General features: G+C 47.5%; 1 protein-coding gene across 2 annotated transcripts in view; it reads left to right on the top strand.

The window, feature by feature from the left end:
* EMSY (EMSY transcriptional repressor, BRCA2 interacting) overlaps window positions 1-16,457 on the top strand; it is a 62,106-nt gene that overhangs the window by 42,757 nt on the left and 2,892 nt on the right. For both annotated transcript variants that reach the window (XM_083362099.1, XM_083362098.1), the window contains exons 15-19: window positions 3,361-3,559; window positions 6,520-6,684; window positions 9,121-9,276; window positions 11,379-11,438; window positions 12,790-12,944. In XM_083362099.1, the coding sequence (XP_083218225.1) occupies window positions 3,361-3,559; window positions 6,520-6,684; window positions 9,121-9,276; window positions 11,379-11,438; window positions 12,790-12,944 (735 nt within the window). The remainder of the gene's footprint in view (window positions 1-3,360; window positions 3,560-6,519; window positions 6,685-9,120; window positions 9,277-11,378; window positions 11,439-12,789; window positions 12,945-16,457) is intronic.

Raw genomic sequence — 16,457 nt, 5'->3', positions numbered from 1 at the left:
AAATTTTCCCATGCTGGCTCAGGAATTCTGGGAGTTGAAGTCCACGAGACATGAAGGGGCCATAGTTCCCCCATGCTGGCTGAGGAATTCTGGGAGTTGAAGTCATGCGAGTCATGAAGGGGCCATAGTTCCCCCAGGCTGGCTGAGGAATTCTGGGAGTTGAAGTCCACGAGTCATAAAAGGGCCAAGGTTGCCTACCCCTGAACTAGTGGAACAGCTTGCCTTCAGACGTGGCGGGTGCTCCATCACTGGAGGCTTTCAAGAAGAGACTGGACAACATTTGTCTGAAATGGTGTTGAGGGGGTCTCCTGCTTGAGCAGGCAGCAGGTTGGACTAGAAGACCTCCAAGGTCCCTTCCGCCTCTATTCTGAACGAATGACTTGACTCTAGAAGTTGCGGATGCTCTACCACTGGAGGCTTTTAAGAAGAGACCGGATCGCTCCCTTAAAGCCTTCCATCCGTTTGCAAAAGCTTTTTTTTTGCTTTTGTTTTGTTTTGTTTTTTGGGAACACTCACCAGACCCGCTGTGTGTGGCTTGGGTCACCCATTATCAATTGCTCTTTACTACGAAGCAGGCCTCAAGTTAGCTGATTCCACAAATGCTGGATAAAAAAGAAATGTAGAATCATCTGATAATCTGGTGTTTCTCAAGCGCGACAACTTTTAAAAGACGTTTGGACATGACCGCCCAGAATTTACCCAGCCTGCGCGGCTGGCTAGGGAATCCTGGGAGTTGAAGTCCACTCATCCTGAAATTGCCAAGGTTGAGGAGCGCTGATCAATACAGGGCAACCCCGTCACGTCATTAAAGCTACAGCAGTGGCCAGAATTGTGGAAACCTTTCGGGAAAAGCGTGCAGTAGAAATGCCACGTTTGGTTAAAGTTTCCACCCATTTTTCTTTTAATTCCTTTATAACTGTAGTCTTGTTCATTTAATAGTACGATTTTACATCGCTTTCTGGGCGACCGGTCAACTCTTTGCACTACTCCTTTAATTTCATGACGTTTTACAAGCTCACTAAATGAAAGCAACGCCAAAAAAACCCCAACCAACTTTATTTTTTTAATTTTAATTCCATTTATATCCCGCCCTTCTCCGAAGACTCAGGGCGGCTTACAAGCTTAGCTTGATAGCCATCTCACACAACACACTGACAAATGTCCTCCTCTCGGTTTCAAGACACGACCTCCATAACCGGATCCTACTGCGATCTGATTGGCTCATTGCCAAAACAAGGTGACGCCCGATTGGGTCTCTAAATGCTCCTGCTCATTGGCTACCATCAGAGGAAGGAAAGCTACCTGAGATCGACCTAAGCAAGTTGTGCTTCCTTTTTCTGGTTATTTGACTATCGCTTTTCACACGATACGGTACAGATAATTGCACAAACACTGTTGCGTTACATTCTTGATTGAATTGTCTTTCCATTGATATATAACTTTACAGTAAGGTAAAGGTAAAGGTTCCCCCGCACATGCGTGCTAGTCGTTTCTGACTCTAGGGGCCGGTGCTCATCTCCGTTTCAAAGCCGAAGAGCCAGCGCTTGTCCGAGGACGTCTCCGTGGTCATGTGGCCGGCATGACTGGACGCCAAAGGCACACGGAACGCTCTTACCTTCCCACTGCAGTGGTCCCTATTTTTCTACTTGCATTTTTACGTGCTTTCGAACTGCTAGGTTGGCAGAAGCTGGGACGCGTAACAGGCGCTCACTCTGCTACGCGGCACTCGGGATTCGACCTGCCAAACTGCCAACCTTCTGATCGACAAGCTCAGCGTCCTAACCCACTGAGCCACCGCGTCCCTTTAAATTTACAGTACTACTCCATTTTTTTTTTTGGAGTAGAACTTTACAGTACTACTCCAAAAAAAAAAAAGCGGTGTTATTAGCTATCAAACCTCAAAAACACACTTTTCCCAAAAGGTTTCCACAATTTTGGCCACTGCTGTACAGACGTTCAGGGCACAGCATAGGTAACTGCTTTTCGAGAACAGTTGGGCTTCCCCCCCCCCCCCCCCCGCCACTTTCCCCCACTGGCTGTGGCAAAGATGTGCATCTGTTTTTTTTTGTTTTTTTTAATAAGATTTTATTAGTTTTTCTTTACAGGCAGTAATAGTTTTTCACCCGATGTGCTGTCTTGAGTTCAGAAACGCTGATGCGCATTTAATGCCTAATCCTTTATTCTTTCCTCTAACCATTGGTAAAAGTAAGTCCCGTGTTTGATAATATTCCCTTTCTTCTTTTCCGTTCAGTCTCAGAGTGGGTCTGTCCCATCTCTGCGCCTTCCAGTATTATTATTTTTTAAATTATTTCTTCATCTGGTGGTACTCCTTCATTTTTCCAGTGTTACGCGAATATCAACTGGCCGCTGTTGTGAGTCTAAAATTATTATTATTATTAATAATAATAATAATAACAACAACAAACAAAACAATCCACACAAAATAATAATAATAATATAATGATAATATGATGATGATAATAATAATAATAATAATAATAATAATAATAATAATAATAAGAAGAAGAAGAAGAAGAAGAAGAAGAAGAAGAAGAAGAAGAAGAAGAAGAAGAAGAAGAAGAAGAAGAAGAAGAAGAAGTAGTAGTTGGAAGGGACCTTGGAGGTCATCTAGTCCAACCCCCTGCTCAGGCAGGAAACCCTATACCATTTAAGACAAATGGCCGTCCAGTCTCTTAAAAACTTCCAGTGTGGGAGCACCCACAGCTTCTGGAGGCAGGTTGTTCCACTGGTTAATTGTTCTCACTGTCAGGAAGTTTCTCCTTAGTTCCAGGTTGCTTCTCTCCTTGACTAGTTTCCATCCGTTGCTTCTTCTCCTGCCTTCAGGGGCTTCAGAGAATAGCTTGACTCCTTCTTTGGGGCAGCCCCTGAGCTACTGGAAGGCTGCTCTCCTTTCACCCCTCGTCCTTCTCTTTGTTAAACTAGACATAGCCAATTCCAGCAGCCGTTCCTTGTATGTTTTAGCCTCCAGTCCCCTGATCCTCTTTGTTGCTCTTCTCTGGACTCTTTATATAGCCTTTGTTTGTTAATCTTTTCTGGCGTTATACCTAGTTTTAAAAAAAAGAAGTTCAGGTTTAAAGTCTCCAATCTTCTCCCAACGTCTTTTCTAACCCAAGTCTGTATCTTTTCCCAATACTTCTTCACTTCTTTGGCCACTGCTGTACAGACGTTCAGGGCATAGCATAGGCAACTGTTCTTCGAAACAGCTTCCGCTGGGCCTTTCTCACACACACACACACACACACACACACACACACACCCTACTTTCCCCCACCGGCTGTGGCAAAGACGTGCATCTGGATTTGGAGCCCTGCAGCCAAGATCCCTTTGCTTCCTTTCTAGGTCCTCATCAAGCCTAAGCCGGTGACCTTCCAGGCCACGGTGGTCAGCGAGCAGGCGAGGCAGCTGGTGACGGAGACCCTACAACAGGCCTCCCGCGTGATGGAGACCGGGAACGCTTTCCTGCCAGAGGTGAAGGAGGAACCCCAGGGGTACACCGACAGCAGCTCCTCTTCGGTGGAGTCCATCCAAAGCTCCCAAGGTGAACGGCGCAGAGATTGTGTCTCTGGGATCAGCTGGTACTTGGTATTTTGGGGGGCGTGTTTTCTCGATCTCTCCAGGCAGAGGAATCTGCAGCCCAGGGCTCCCCAAATTTGGCCACTTTTAAGACCTGGATTCTCATGGTTGGGCTGGGGAATTCTGGGAGTTGAAGTCTACGAGTCTTTTTGTTGTTGTTATAACAAGTTTTATTAGTTTTCCAATTCGACATCCAAATGTTTAGAAAGCATCGTGGTGAGTGGGTCATCAGTAGTTCGGTAAGAAAATTTTTAGTACATGTCTCAGGTTACGTGATCAAAAATTGCTTCTCTGTTTCCCTTAACGTTTAATATAACATATTTAAACGACTAAATTTCTAACCATAACGAGCTCAGTTAAAGCATTTATCAATCTGTTTTTACTTATACGTATCCAAGTCCTAGGGACGCGGTGGCTCAGTGGGTTAGGACACTGAGCTTGTCGATCAGAAGGTCGGCAGTTTGGCGGGTCGAATTCCGAGTGCCGCGTAGCAGAGTGAGCGCCTGTTACTCGTCCCAGCTTCTGCCAACCTAGCAGTTCGAAAGCACGTAAAAATGCAAGAAGAAAAATAGGGACCACTCCGGTGGGAAGGTAACAGCGCTCCGTGCGCCTTTGGCGTCTAATCATTCTGGCACATGTTACTTGAATCAAAGGAGACCATCTAGTCATCAATTTCCCCCCAAAAAACTACAAGTCTTCAAGTGGCCAGGTTTCTAGCTAGACTCCAGATTTTATTCTCCTCAGCTAGCTTGGTGAACTTCAGAGAAGATAACGGTACAATGATAGGAGCATTTTTACCCCACCCCCGCTCTGAATATTTACACACACACACACACATACACACACACACCTCGGTTGATAATTCCCAGCTTCCCCGACAGGAACTTGGTGAGGGATTCTGGGAATCTCAGATCAGCAACGTGGGAGGCGTCTCCCGTTTCTCTTCTGCAGATAATCCTCAATTTATAACCACAAGGAAGCCCAAATGTTCTGTCGCAAAGCAGGGCAGCCGTGAAGTGAGTTTTCTGCCTTTCTTTTTTATTGAAAAGTTTTACAATACATTTTTTTTAAAGACAAAACCCCTCCCAACCCCTTCCCCTCTCCCCAACCCTCCCCAACACCTCCCTCCCCTCCCCCTCCCCCCTCCCCGACTTCCCAGAGCTCAATACAGGGTATAAAAATACAAGCAATCATAGTCTACCTTATGCAAACAACAATAAAATATTAAATCTATCGCACTTTAACTCTTATAAAATAACTACAAGCAATTTAAATATCACATCAATACTTATTCAAATGCTAGATGAAACTTTTTAGTCCCATATTTATTCTGCCTTTCTTGCCGCGGCCGTTAAGTAGATCGCTGCAGTTGTTAAGTAACACGGTTGTTAAGTGACTGGCTACTCCCATTGACTCTTGGCTGGTCAGTCAGTCGCCCAATGACACACTGGGCACACTGCAGCCGTCACAGATACGAGCCATTTTTCAAGCAACCGTCTGAATTTTGATCACAGGACCGCGGGGACGCTGCATTCGTCGCAAGTGTGAACAGCGGTTCTACATCACATTTTTTCCCAGTGCTGTTGTAACTTGAACGCTCACTAAATGAATGGCTGTAAGCCGAGGAGTACTTGTAGTCTAGTACTGGAAGGATCTTGAGGGCTTACGCTGCACAGGTCCATTGCCGCTGTGAGTGTATCAGAGCATGATCTGTCTGTCTTTCCATGCAGCTTTAATCTCAAGTTACCCAATGGGTTCTGGCACAAGGAGTGATGAGTATAATGAGTGGAATTGAGGTAGGAAGGAGTGTGCATATGTACTCCGCAGTTCCCAGGTAGTTGAGACCTGGTGAAAATAAATACAGGTCATAACCAGCAAGAGCATCTAAGTCCAGATGGAGGCAGAACCTACAACACACCGCCCTTCCTGGTGCGTTCTCACTCTTTTAAAGTCCCACCAGCCGTGTCTCAGATCAAGGAAGTTTGCTCCCGTTGCCATGGTTCAATTGCTTACAAAACCTTTGGCCTAGAGGACTGAGTCTTCACTGACACATTGCAAGCCATTTTGGGGGGGAAACCCCTGAAGTTGGTTTGGGTAGACTCTCTTGACTCTCGGCCTAATTAATTTTGCTCTGACTGATGAAGGTGCTTGGATGAGCAAGGAAACATCTCAGGAGCAGAGCAGAGCAGAACAGAACAGAACATGAATGGAATAGAATAGAACAGAACAGAATAGAATCTAATCTTTATTGTCACTTTAAAAATACACTAATCAGCATACATGAAATTGCATTCAGTTCTCAAAAAAACCCATTATGCATATACTCCCACACATATACATGACACAGAGAAACATCAGTCGACAAAAATAATAGAACTACAGAACAGAATAGAATAGAATAGAATAGAATTAGAATTAGAATTAGAATTAGAATTAGAATTAGAATAGAAAATATGGACTGGAATGGAATAGAATAGAATAGAAAATATGGACTGGAATGGAATGGAATGGAATAGAATAGAATAGAAAATTAGAATAGAACAGAATCTAATCTTTATTGTCACTTTAAAAATACACTAATCAGCATACATGAAATTTCATTGCATTCAGCTCTCCAAAAAAAATAATACCATTATGCGTATACTCCCACACACATATATGACCCAGAGAAACATCAGTCTAGTTTGAATGTATGTACAGGGCAAAAATAATAGAACAGAACAGAAAACAGAACAGAACAGAATCTCTGGTGGACCAGCATCCTTGATAATGTTAGTTTGGGCTTCCTCCCATGTCCATATGTTAATCTGGCCAGCCGCCAGCATAACAGAAGGACATGGCTATGGAGACACCATAAAGGAAGTTATTGGGAAGAGAGAAGCTAACGTAGGTTGATGGCAACCTCCGTCCCTTTCTTTGTCTCAGATTCCCAGCCCGTGGTCCATGTCATTGCTTCCCGAAGCCAGGATTGGTCAGAACACGAAATCGCTGTGGATTCCAGTCCCACCATCATCTACCAAGATGTCTCCGGCGAATCTCAATCTGCAACGTCAACCATTAAAGCCTTGTTGGAACTCCAGCAGACCACAGGTGAATATCGAAAACCTTAGTTTCCCCCCCCCCCCAGTTGCTTTGCGGAAACTCTTTGGACGCTGTCCTTGCTGTTATTTCGAGAGCAGGAAGTTCTTAGCAGGACCTGGCTGGATTCACAGCCCAACTTCCCATTATTTTCTTGTTAGGATTTCTGGAGAGCCAGTGAGCTTCAGTGTTGACTCTAGAACATTGGGCAGATGCCTTCAGGTGACCGGTGGCATGGGAACAAGGGAGATATCTCCAACCCTCCAGTTTTGAGCGACGTAGAAGCATTGAGTTGGCCCCTAGAGGCCAAAGACTGGGCTAAGATGAGCTTCATCAGGCTAGTCTCATATCCCCAGTATCCCAAACCTACCAGGAAATCATCTAGTAGTGGATTTTCTGAACCGATTGTTGGCCGTCCAGTTTCCAGCTTGGTGTCCCAAAGGGGCTTTTTCAGGAGGCAACGGGACTTTCTTGTTTTTTCTTGGAAGACGTTTCGCTTCTCATTCCAAGAAGCTTCTTCAGCTCTGATCGGTCATTTCCATCCTTTTAGAGAGTCATTGAGGCCACTTGGAGGTTTTTTTTTTCCTGTGTCCTCAGGGTCACCTGAGTGGTGCAGATGGGCGTGGAGCAGGGGTCTTCAGACTGGGCCCTTTTATGACTTGCGGACTTCCAACTCCCCAGAATTCCTCAGCCAGGCACGCTGGCTGAGGAATTCTGGGAGTTGAAGTCCGCAAGTCATAAAAGGGCCTGAGTTTGAAGAGCCCTGGTGTGGAGCCTTCTTGGAACACAGGAGAAGAACCCCATCAGGATAAGATTCACCCATCCATCTGCAAGGCAAAGGCCGCTCTTTCGAAGACAGCCAAGTCCACATTTTTGACAAGAGAGGATCGCTGGTTTGAAATAAGGGGTCAAAGGGGCCATCTGTGTCCAAATTGAACAGCCTTCTCTCAACAGAGGACGGGGGGGGGGATACGACACCACCTATCTCCAGTCTACCACACGGTCCTTCCCGCAGTTCCAAGAAGGCTTCACACCCATTTGCACACCTACTCAGGTGATTTGGAGGACACAAGACAAACCTCCAGGTGGCCTCAATGACTCTCTAAAAGAAGGCAAACGACCGGCTGTCTGCAAGGAGTATAAATCCTTCCATTCCCCACCATCCGGTCAGAAGCTGAATAATAATAATAATAATAATAATAATAATAATAATAATAATAATAATAATAATAATAATAATAATAATAATAATAATAATTTTATTTGTATACCGCCCTTCTCCCGAAGGATTCAGGGCGGTGAACAGGGCAATACATGTTAAAAGACAAAATACAAAAATTAAAAGAGATTAAACAAAGTGCCGAAAACTATAACAATAAGTTAAAATAGATAAAACCCGACCCCATCCCATCAGAAGCTTCTTGGACGAGAAGCGAAATGTCTTCCAAGAAAAACAAGGAAGTCCAGTTGTCTTAACGAAAAAGCATCTTTGGGACAACCAGGTATCTGGAGAACGGAGAAGCTCCATAGACTTCCGGGGTGGCGGTTTGAAGAATCCTTGAAACCAGGGGTCTTCAAACTTGACCCTTTTATAACTGGTGGACTTCAACTCCCAGAATTCCTCAGCCAGGCACGTGTACCTGGCTGAGGAATTCTGGGAGTTGAAGTCCCCCAATCCTAAAAGAGCCAAGTTTGAAGACCCCCCTGCTTTAAACAATCTAAGGCAGGAGTGTCTGTCGTGTGTGGGCCAAGATAATCCAAGATGGCAGACTCCAGCGATACAGTTGGCGCTCCACCCGTTTTTCTTTAGGTGCGCTGTAGCTGCCATCTTGACTTTGTGGGACACACCTTGCGGACAACCCTCTAGACCAGGGGTAGGCAACCTTGGCTCTTTTATGACTCGTGGACTTCAACTCCCAGAATTCCTGAGCCAGCATGGCTCAGCATGGAAACCTCTCTTCCCTCAGCATGGCTGGCTCAGGAATTCTGGGAGTTGAAGTCCACGAGTCATAAAGCGGCCTAGGTCTAGGCCAGGGGTAGGCAACCTTGGCTCTTTTATAACTCGTGGACTTCAACTCCCAGAATTCCTGAGCCAGCATGGCTCAGCTTGGAAACCTCTCCCTTTCCCCTTAGCGTGGCTGGCTCAGGAATTCTGGGAGTTGAAGTCCACGAGTCATAAAGCGGCCTAGGTCTAGGCCAGGGGTAGGCAACCTTGGCTCTTTTATAACTCGTGGACTTCAACTCCCAGAATTCCTGAGCCAGCATGGCTCAGCTTGGAAACCTCTCCCTTTCCCCTTAGCGTGGCTGGCTCAGGAATTCTGGGAGTTGAAGTCCACGAGTCATAAAAGAGCCAAGGTTGCCTACCCCTGCTCTAGACGATCAGCCCCTGCCCCCCCTGCCCCCCCAGGCCTGTTGCTTCATCATCCCTTTTGCTTTTTGCCGCCACAGTCAAAGAGAAGTTGGAGAACAAGCCCCGGCAAGCCACCATCGACTTGAGCCAGATGGCCGTCCCCATCCAGATGACCCAAGAGAAGCAGCATTCTCCCGAAAGCCCGTCCATTGCCCTGGTGGAATCGGAGCTTGTGGCAGAATACATCACCACCGGTGAGTCCCTGCCTGGGGTGGGCGGGCGAGAGTAAATGGTGAATGACGAAATATGGGAGGATTTTATAAAAAGCAGTGTCGGTGGAAGGCAAAGGGAATAAACCCGCTCGGGAATATATGCTGTTCTGGAGGGGATAAAGGGCACAATTGAAATATATCGTATATTGTTAGTTGTTACAGGAGAAGAAACGTGTCGTTGTTGTTGTTAGTTGCGAAGTCGTGTGTCTGACCCATTGCAACCCCGTGCACAACGTTCCTCCAGGCCTTCCTGTCCTCTACCATCTTCTGGAGTCCATTTAAGCTCACGCCTCCTGCTTCAGTGACTCCATCCAGCCACCTCCTTCTCCATCGTCCCCTTCTTCTCTTGCCCTCAACCTTTCTTCTTCTTCTTCTTCTTCTTCTTCTTCTTCTTCTTCTTCTTCTTCTTCTTCTTCTTCTTCTTCTTCTTCTTCTTCTTCTTCTTCTTCTTCTTCTTCTTCTTCTTTTCTTCTTCTTCTTCTTCTTCTTCTTTTCTTCTTCTTCTTCTTCTTCTTCTTCTTCTTTTCTTCTTCTTCTTCTTCTTCTTCTTCTTCCTTCTTGTTCTCCTCCTCCTCCTCCTTCTTCTTTGCTGCAAAGTCATGTCCGACCCATCGCGACCCCATGGACAACGTTCCTCCAGGCCTTCCTGTCATCTACCATCCTCTGGAGTCCATTTAGGCTCACGCCTACTGCTTCAGTGACTCCATCCATCCAGCTCATTCTCTGTCGTCCCCTTCTTCTCTTGCCCTCAATCTTTCCCAGCATTAGGCTCTTCTCCAGTGAGTCCTTCCTTCTCATTAGGTGGCCAAAGTCTTTGAGTTTCAACTTCAGGATTTGGCCTTCTAAAGAGCAGTCAGGGTTGATCTCCTCTCTAGGACTGACTGGTTTGGTCGCCTTGCAGTCCAAGGTACTCGCAGGGGTCTTCTCCAGCACCATAAGTTCAAAGGCCTCCATTCTTTGGCGCTCAGAGAAGAAACGTAGGTAATAAAAATGGTCTCCAGGGGTGGTGGATGCACTGTAATATTTGTATTTTTTATTTAGACTTGTACGTATTATGTTTGTATTATTTGTATTTGAATAAAAAAAAATTACAAGAAAGAGAGAGAGAGAGAGAGAGAGAGAGAGAGAGAGAGAGAGAGAGAGAGAGAGAGAGAGAGAGAGAGAGAGAGAGAGAGAGAGAGAAGACCCTCGTCGGGCTGCTTCCAAGTGTTTTACATGCAGAGAGGAAAGAAGGAGATCTACCCTTTGCCTCCCAGTCCCTGAATCGCCGAGATTGGAAATGGGATGGAGAATGAAAAAAAATGAAGAATAATGCTTTCTGAAGGGCTAAGGGAAGAGACCCCTTTTTCTAGACTTCCGATAAGCTGCCGTATCCAAAAGCGTTGACTTTCAGACCGACCGAACCATCCCCAGTCCGTTAGCCCCTTCATGAAACCAAGCAGACAAACTGAAAAACAATTTGGAGGTATACGACAAAGAGCATCCTTCATGAAATAAACAAGCAAACAGAAAATAATTTCAGGCTACACTGCAAATATAGGCCTGTTCCATTAAAACGTGTGTGCCGTACCGGATTTGAATATGGAGATGAATTTCAGTTTTAACTCTTCTTTCTCCCCTCCCCCCCACATGTCCATTAGCAAATCCACTGTGAGATCATTTCAGAGTTGGACGTTCACCTCTTCATGATAGGTTCTTAAGCGAGGCTCCATGTTTACAGGGATAGTGTTGGTGGGGGAAAAAAAAGTTAATTTTCCAGCTTTGCCCTTAGGACGACGACGCTGACCAAGCGTGACTTGGGTCAGTGCAGTTAACTAGTTTTTGCCTTTGCCCATTTCCTGATGACCTGGTGGTGATAGGTACCAGCCAGCCAGCTCCTCCTCCATTTTTTTCGTCTCATCCCTCCTGCATGAGGTCCAAGTCATATTCTTTTCCATCCTCTTTGAACCTCTGCAGAGAATTCAAACCAAGGGATGGGAGCAAATGGATGGATTTACTATACAGCAGCCAGGTGACCCTGATTCGGGTTGGGAGTTGCAATGCTGGCTTCCTCTCTTAACTCTAATTCTTTTCTCAATCTGTAGACTCTGGAAGGCTTCACTGTGTTCCTTCGCATTCAGAGGAATATCTTCAGAACCACATTGGTTAGATATTTTATTTTTATGGTACAGACTGAGGGGATGTGGGGGGGGTTGGGTTGGGTTGGTTGGTTTGGATTGGATTGGGCTGCGTTGACTTAAGTTGGGTTGGATTGGGTTCCGTTGGTTGAGTTGACTTGGGTTGAATTGGGTTGGGTTGGATTGAGTTGGGTTGGGATGGGTTGGGTTGGGTTGGGTTGGGATGGGTGAGTTGAGATGGGTTTGGATGGGTTAAGTTGGGTTGGGATGGGTTAGGTTGGGTTGGGATGGGATGGGATGGTTGAGTTGACTTTTTTTTTTAATCCCATTTATATCCCGCCCTTCTCCGAAGACTCAGGGCGGCTTACACTCTAAGAAGCACAAATCAATGTGCTTAGCAATAGCCTTCATTCTATGTATATGCCTGCTTATTAGGGCTTTCACACACACCCCAAGCGGCATTATTACAAAGTCAGCTTATTGCCCCCAACAATCTGGGTCTTCATTTTACCTACCTCGGAAGGATGGAAGGCTGGGTCAACCTTGAGCCTGGTGGGACTCGAACCTGCACTAATTGCAGGCAGCTGGTGTTACTTAAGGAGGCATTAGCCCACTGCTCCACCAAGGATCCTTGGGTGGGATTGCATTGAGTTGGATTGGATTGGATTGAATTGAGTTGGGTTGGATTGAGTTGAGTTGGGATGGGTTAAGTTGGGTTGGGTTGGATTGGGTTGGGATGGGTGAGTTAAGATGGGTTTGGATGGGTTAAGTTAGGTTGGGTTGGGATGGGATGGTTGAGTTGACTTGGCTGGGGTTGGATTGAGTTGGGTTGGATTGGATTGAATTGAGTTGGGTTAGGATGAGTTAAGTTAGATTGGATTAGGTTGGGTTGGATTGAATTGGGTTGGGTTGGGTTGGGTTGGCAAAAATGCTGATATTGGCAACTCTAGGAGGCAGTCTCACTCATGCATTGTCTGAAGGATCTCAGTGATAGTGTTGTCTGTTGCTTCCAACAGTTGCCACTGACACTTGGGAGAATTTTATGATAGGATTTTTTTTTCCCCTTCTGTACCAGGATGGATAACATGGCTTGAACTTGGCCCAATATAATGAACTATAAGAGAGCCAGGTTGGTCTTGTGCCTCAATCAAGACACCAAAGTGGTTCTCTTAAGCCGGTAACTTTATGGCAGCAGGTTTCAACCTTGACCACTTGGAAGATGGGTGGACTTCAACTCCCAGACACCCCCAGGCAGACAGCATGAATTCTGGGAGTTGAAGTCCACCCATCTTCCAAGTGGCCAAGGTTGAGAAAATACTGCTTGATGGTGTCCCTTGGTGAGTGACCTCTGACCTTTTCCTTTGTCCTCTTCTTCCAGTGAGCCACCGGTCCCAGTCCCACCAGCCTTCCTCCGAGCCCCAGCGGACCTTGCTTCAACACGTAGCCCAGTCCCAGACGGCGACACAGACCTCGGTCGTGGTGAAATCCATCCCCACCTCTTCGGCGGGCGCCATCACGCACATCATGCAGCAGGTGGGCTGTGCTCTGTTGCGGGGTGCGGCGAGCCTTGCGTCGAGTCCACTATGTGGGGAGCTTCAAGAAATTGAAAATTGTTAGTTAACGATGACATGGATGTCCAGCTTATTTTTGACATGGGTCTGGCCACATAGTACCCCCTTCCCTGAGCAGGTCTTCCTCAACTTACGACCACAATCGAGCCCCGAATTTTTGTTGCCGGGCGAGACACTCGTTGCGAGTTTTGCCCTGTTTTACCATCTATCTTGCCACCGTTGTTAAGTGAATCACTGCAGGCGTGAAGTTAGTAACACAGGTTGTTAAGGGAATCCGACTTCTCCGTTGACTTTGCTGGTCAGGAGGTCAGAAGAGGGGATCACGTGAGCCCAGGGACGGGGCGACCGTCCTAAATTGGAGTGGGTTGCCAAGCATCCTGAGTTTTGATCACATGACCCTGGGGGGGAGGCTGCAGCGGCCATCAGTGTAAAAGACGGTCCTAAGTTGCATTTTTTTTCAGTGCCGTCGTAACTTTGAATGGTCACTAAATGAACTGCTGTAAGTTAAGGATTTCCTGTACTTGGGGCTGGGGAGATAAAGGAATGTTGTAGGGCAGAGGCCCCCTACGTTTTGGGCACCAGGGACCAATTCCGTGGAGAGAAGTTTTTCCGCAGCCCGGAGGGGGCGTGTTTTTTGTGCGTTGCCTGCATCTCGCGGATGGGGCTTTGCTTGTTTGTACCGACCGGTTGCTGGCATGCCGTGGCCCGGTACTGGTCCACGGCCCAGGGGGTTGGAGACTCCTGTTTTAGGGTTGAATGTACCAGTAAGGAGAATCCACGAAACGTTTTGGGCGGGGGGGGAACATTAAATCTGCTGCGATGTTTCTTGCTTCGCTTCTAGAAGGCAGGTGAGCAACCATCTCTGAGCAGATCTTTCCTTTCACAAGATAAGATAACCTTGATTGTCATTTTTGTTTTACTGTGGGCACAACAGCAGACATCAAAAATGAAATTTAGTTGCCCGCTCTCAAAGTGGAACACATACACGGCACACGCCTAACCGTACTATGTACACATATGTACATAGACCCAGACCCCTACATATACATAACAAATAAATGTTAAATATTAAACACTGTCCATCTTGAATATATAACGGAAGGAGGAATCTTGAGAGTTCGCAAGGTGGAAACGAAACCGTGGCTGAATCTGGATGTTCTGCTACGGATACCACGAAGCCCCCTCATCCCGGAAGGGAACAAGGAAAACAGGTCATGAACAGGAGGTGTAGAGTCCCAGATAATCTTGCAGACCCTTCTCAAGCAACGCTTCTGTGCCATGTCCTGGACGGGAGGGAGGGAATTGCCAAGGATCTGTTCTTACTGTCCTCACCACTCTGCACCGCCTTCCTGTTTGAAGTAGTGATGCTTCCAAACCAGACTGTGATGCCGTATGACGGGATGCTCTCGATCGTCCCCCCGTACAAAGTGGTGAGGACAGGGGAAGGAAGATGTGCTTTTCTCACGCGACGCAGGAAATGCAGGCGCTGCTGTGCCATGTCCTGGATGGAGGGGAGGGAACTGCCAAGGATCTGTTCTTACTGTCCTCACCACTCTCTGCACCGCCTTCCCGTCCGAAGCAGGGATGCTTCCAAACCAGACCGTTTCTCGCTTTTGAGCAACCAAGCTTACTAGGAGATGGAGATGAAGATGGAGATGGAGAATGAGATAACATGGTGGAGGTGGAGCTGGTGGAGAGGGAGATAAGGTGGAGGTGGAGGTGGAGATGGAAAAGGGGATGGAAAGAGAGAGAGAAAAGGAAAAAGAGGGAGAGAGAGAGAGAAATTACCTTCCTCCCAGAAAGGGAACAAGGAAAACAGGCCGTGAAGAAGACGTGTGGTTTCCCCAGACAATCTTACGGACCTTGCTCATGCAGTGCTTCTGTGCCACGTCCTGGATGGAGGGGGAATGCCTTCAATTAGGCAATCAAACCCAATCCCCGGGTTTGTGGCCCACTACCGGGCTGTGGCCTATTTGCAACCGGCCGGCTGGCATGCAACTTGACAAATTCCATGAGCGGCCGGGCCAGCACGTGTGCTCAAGCACGCACAGCTCAGCCATGCGCGAGTCAGGCTGTGCGTGCGTGCACGTGCGTGCCGGCCCGCTGCTTGTTGTGGCCTGGTTCTCTCCACTCCTCTCCCCCTCAGCCGGTCTGCCAGGCCGCAAACGGTGGGGAGAGCGCTGCTTTAGACCTGGAAATTCCTTTGTGCGGAATTTGAGAGCATTCCCTTCACCAACTTTTCCCAGCCCTGAATCCTCCAGAACAAATGAGAATAGGTAGGTTTCCTTACGGCTCTGAGAAGCCCCGTGGTGGGAACCCCGGGATCGATGTTCTTTCTCTGTGAATGCAGATGTTTTCTCCTCCATTGTTCCTTGCTGAGGAAGAAGCCAGAAGTTCAGGAGGTCACAGAGTGCTGGAATAACTTTTGGGATTTAAAGGGGAAATCCACCCTTTTTCATTCAAGCCGGTGAATTGTTAACGCATTGGATCCTTTCCGGCCTTGAATCCTTCTTTAAATAGCGACGATGGAAGGAAACGCTCGCAGCTCAAGGCTGAAAGGAAGGGTCCTCGTTGCGCTCTGAGCTGGGTGCTTTTCTTGCAGACATTTCACGACCCGACTAGGGAACTTCATCAGTGCTAGAAGGGAGTAGGGTTGCCAGGAAGAAGACTGTGGGGTGCTTGGTGTACTCTCTGGGCTTGGTTGTTTTCTCGTAGACACTTCGTAACTCAACTAGATCACATCATCAGTGCTAGAAAGAGGTGGGGTTTGTTCCCTGTTTATATACAAGTAGCTTGCTTGCAGAGAATAGACCCCACTCCCTTCTAGCATTGATGATGTTACCTAGTTGGGTGATGAAATGTCTGCAAAAAAGCATCCAAGCTCGGAGAGCAGCAAGGATCCCACAGTCCTCCTCCTCCTCCTCCTTCTCCAGGGGGGCATTTGCCCAGGTTCGCCTGGTGCGCCAGTTGCGCCCCTATCTGGACCGAGATGCCCTACGTACGGTCACGCATGCACTCGTTACCTGTCGGATAGATTACTACAATGCTCTCTACATGGGGCTGCCCTTGAAGACCACCCGGAGGCTTCAGCTGGTGCAGAATGCGGCCGCGCAGGTAGTGATGGGAGCATCCCGATACTCCCATATTAAACCCCTCCTGCATGAGCTGCATTGGCTACCAGTTGTCTTCCGGGCGAGATTTAAGGTGCTGGTACTTACCTTTAAAGCCCTACATGGCTTAGGCCCGGGATACTTGCAGGACCGTCTACTGCCGGGGACGACTTCCCATCGCCCAGTACGCTCACACAGAGAAGGCCTCCTCAGGGTGCCGTCGGCCAGACAATGTCGGCTGGCGACCCCCAGGGGGAGGGCCTTCTCTGTGGGAGCACCAGCCCTTTGGAACCAGCTTCCCCTTGAGCTTCGGATGGCCCCGGACCTCCAGTCCTTTCGCCGCGACCTCAAAACTTTTCTCTTCC

This window comes from Vipera ursinii (genome assembly GCF_947247035.1).
Source record: "Vipera ursinii genome assembly, chromosome: 4".
Taxonomy (NCBI): domain Eukaryota; kingdom Metazoa; phylum Chordata; class Lepidosauria; order Squamata; family Viperidae; genus Vipera; species Vipera ursinii.
Note: the sequence above shows the minus strand (reverse complement) of the source record. Positions and strands in the feature narration are given on the sequence as shown.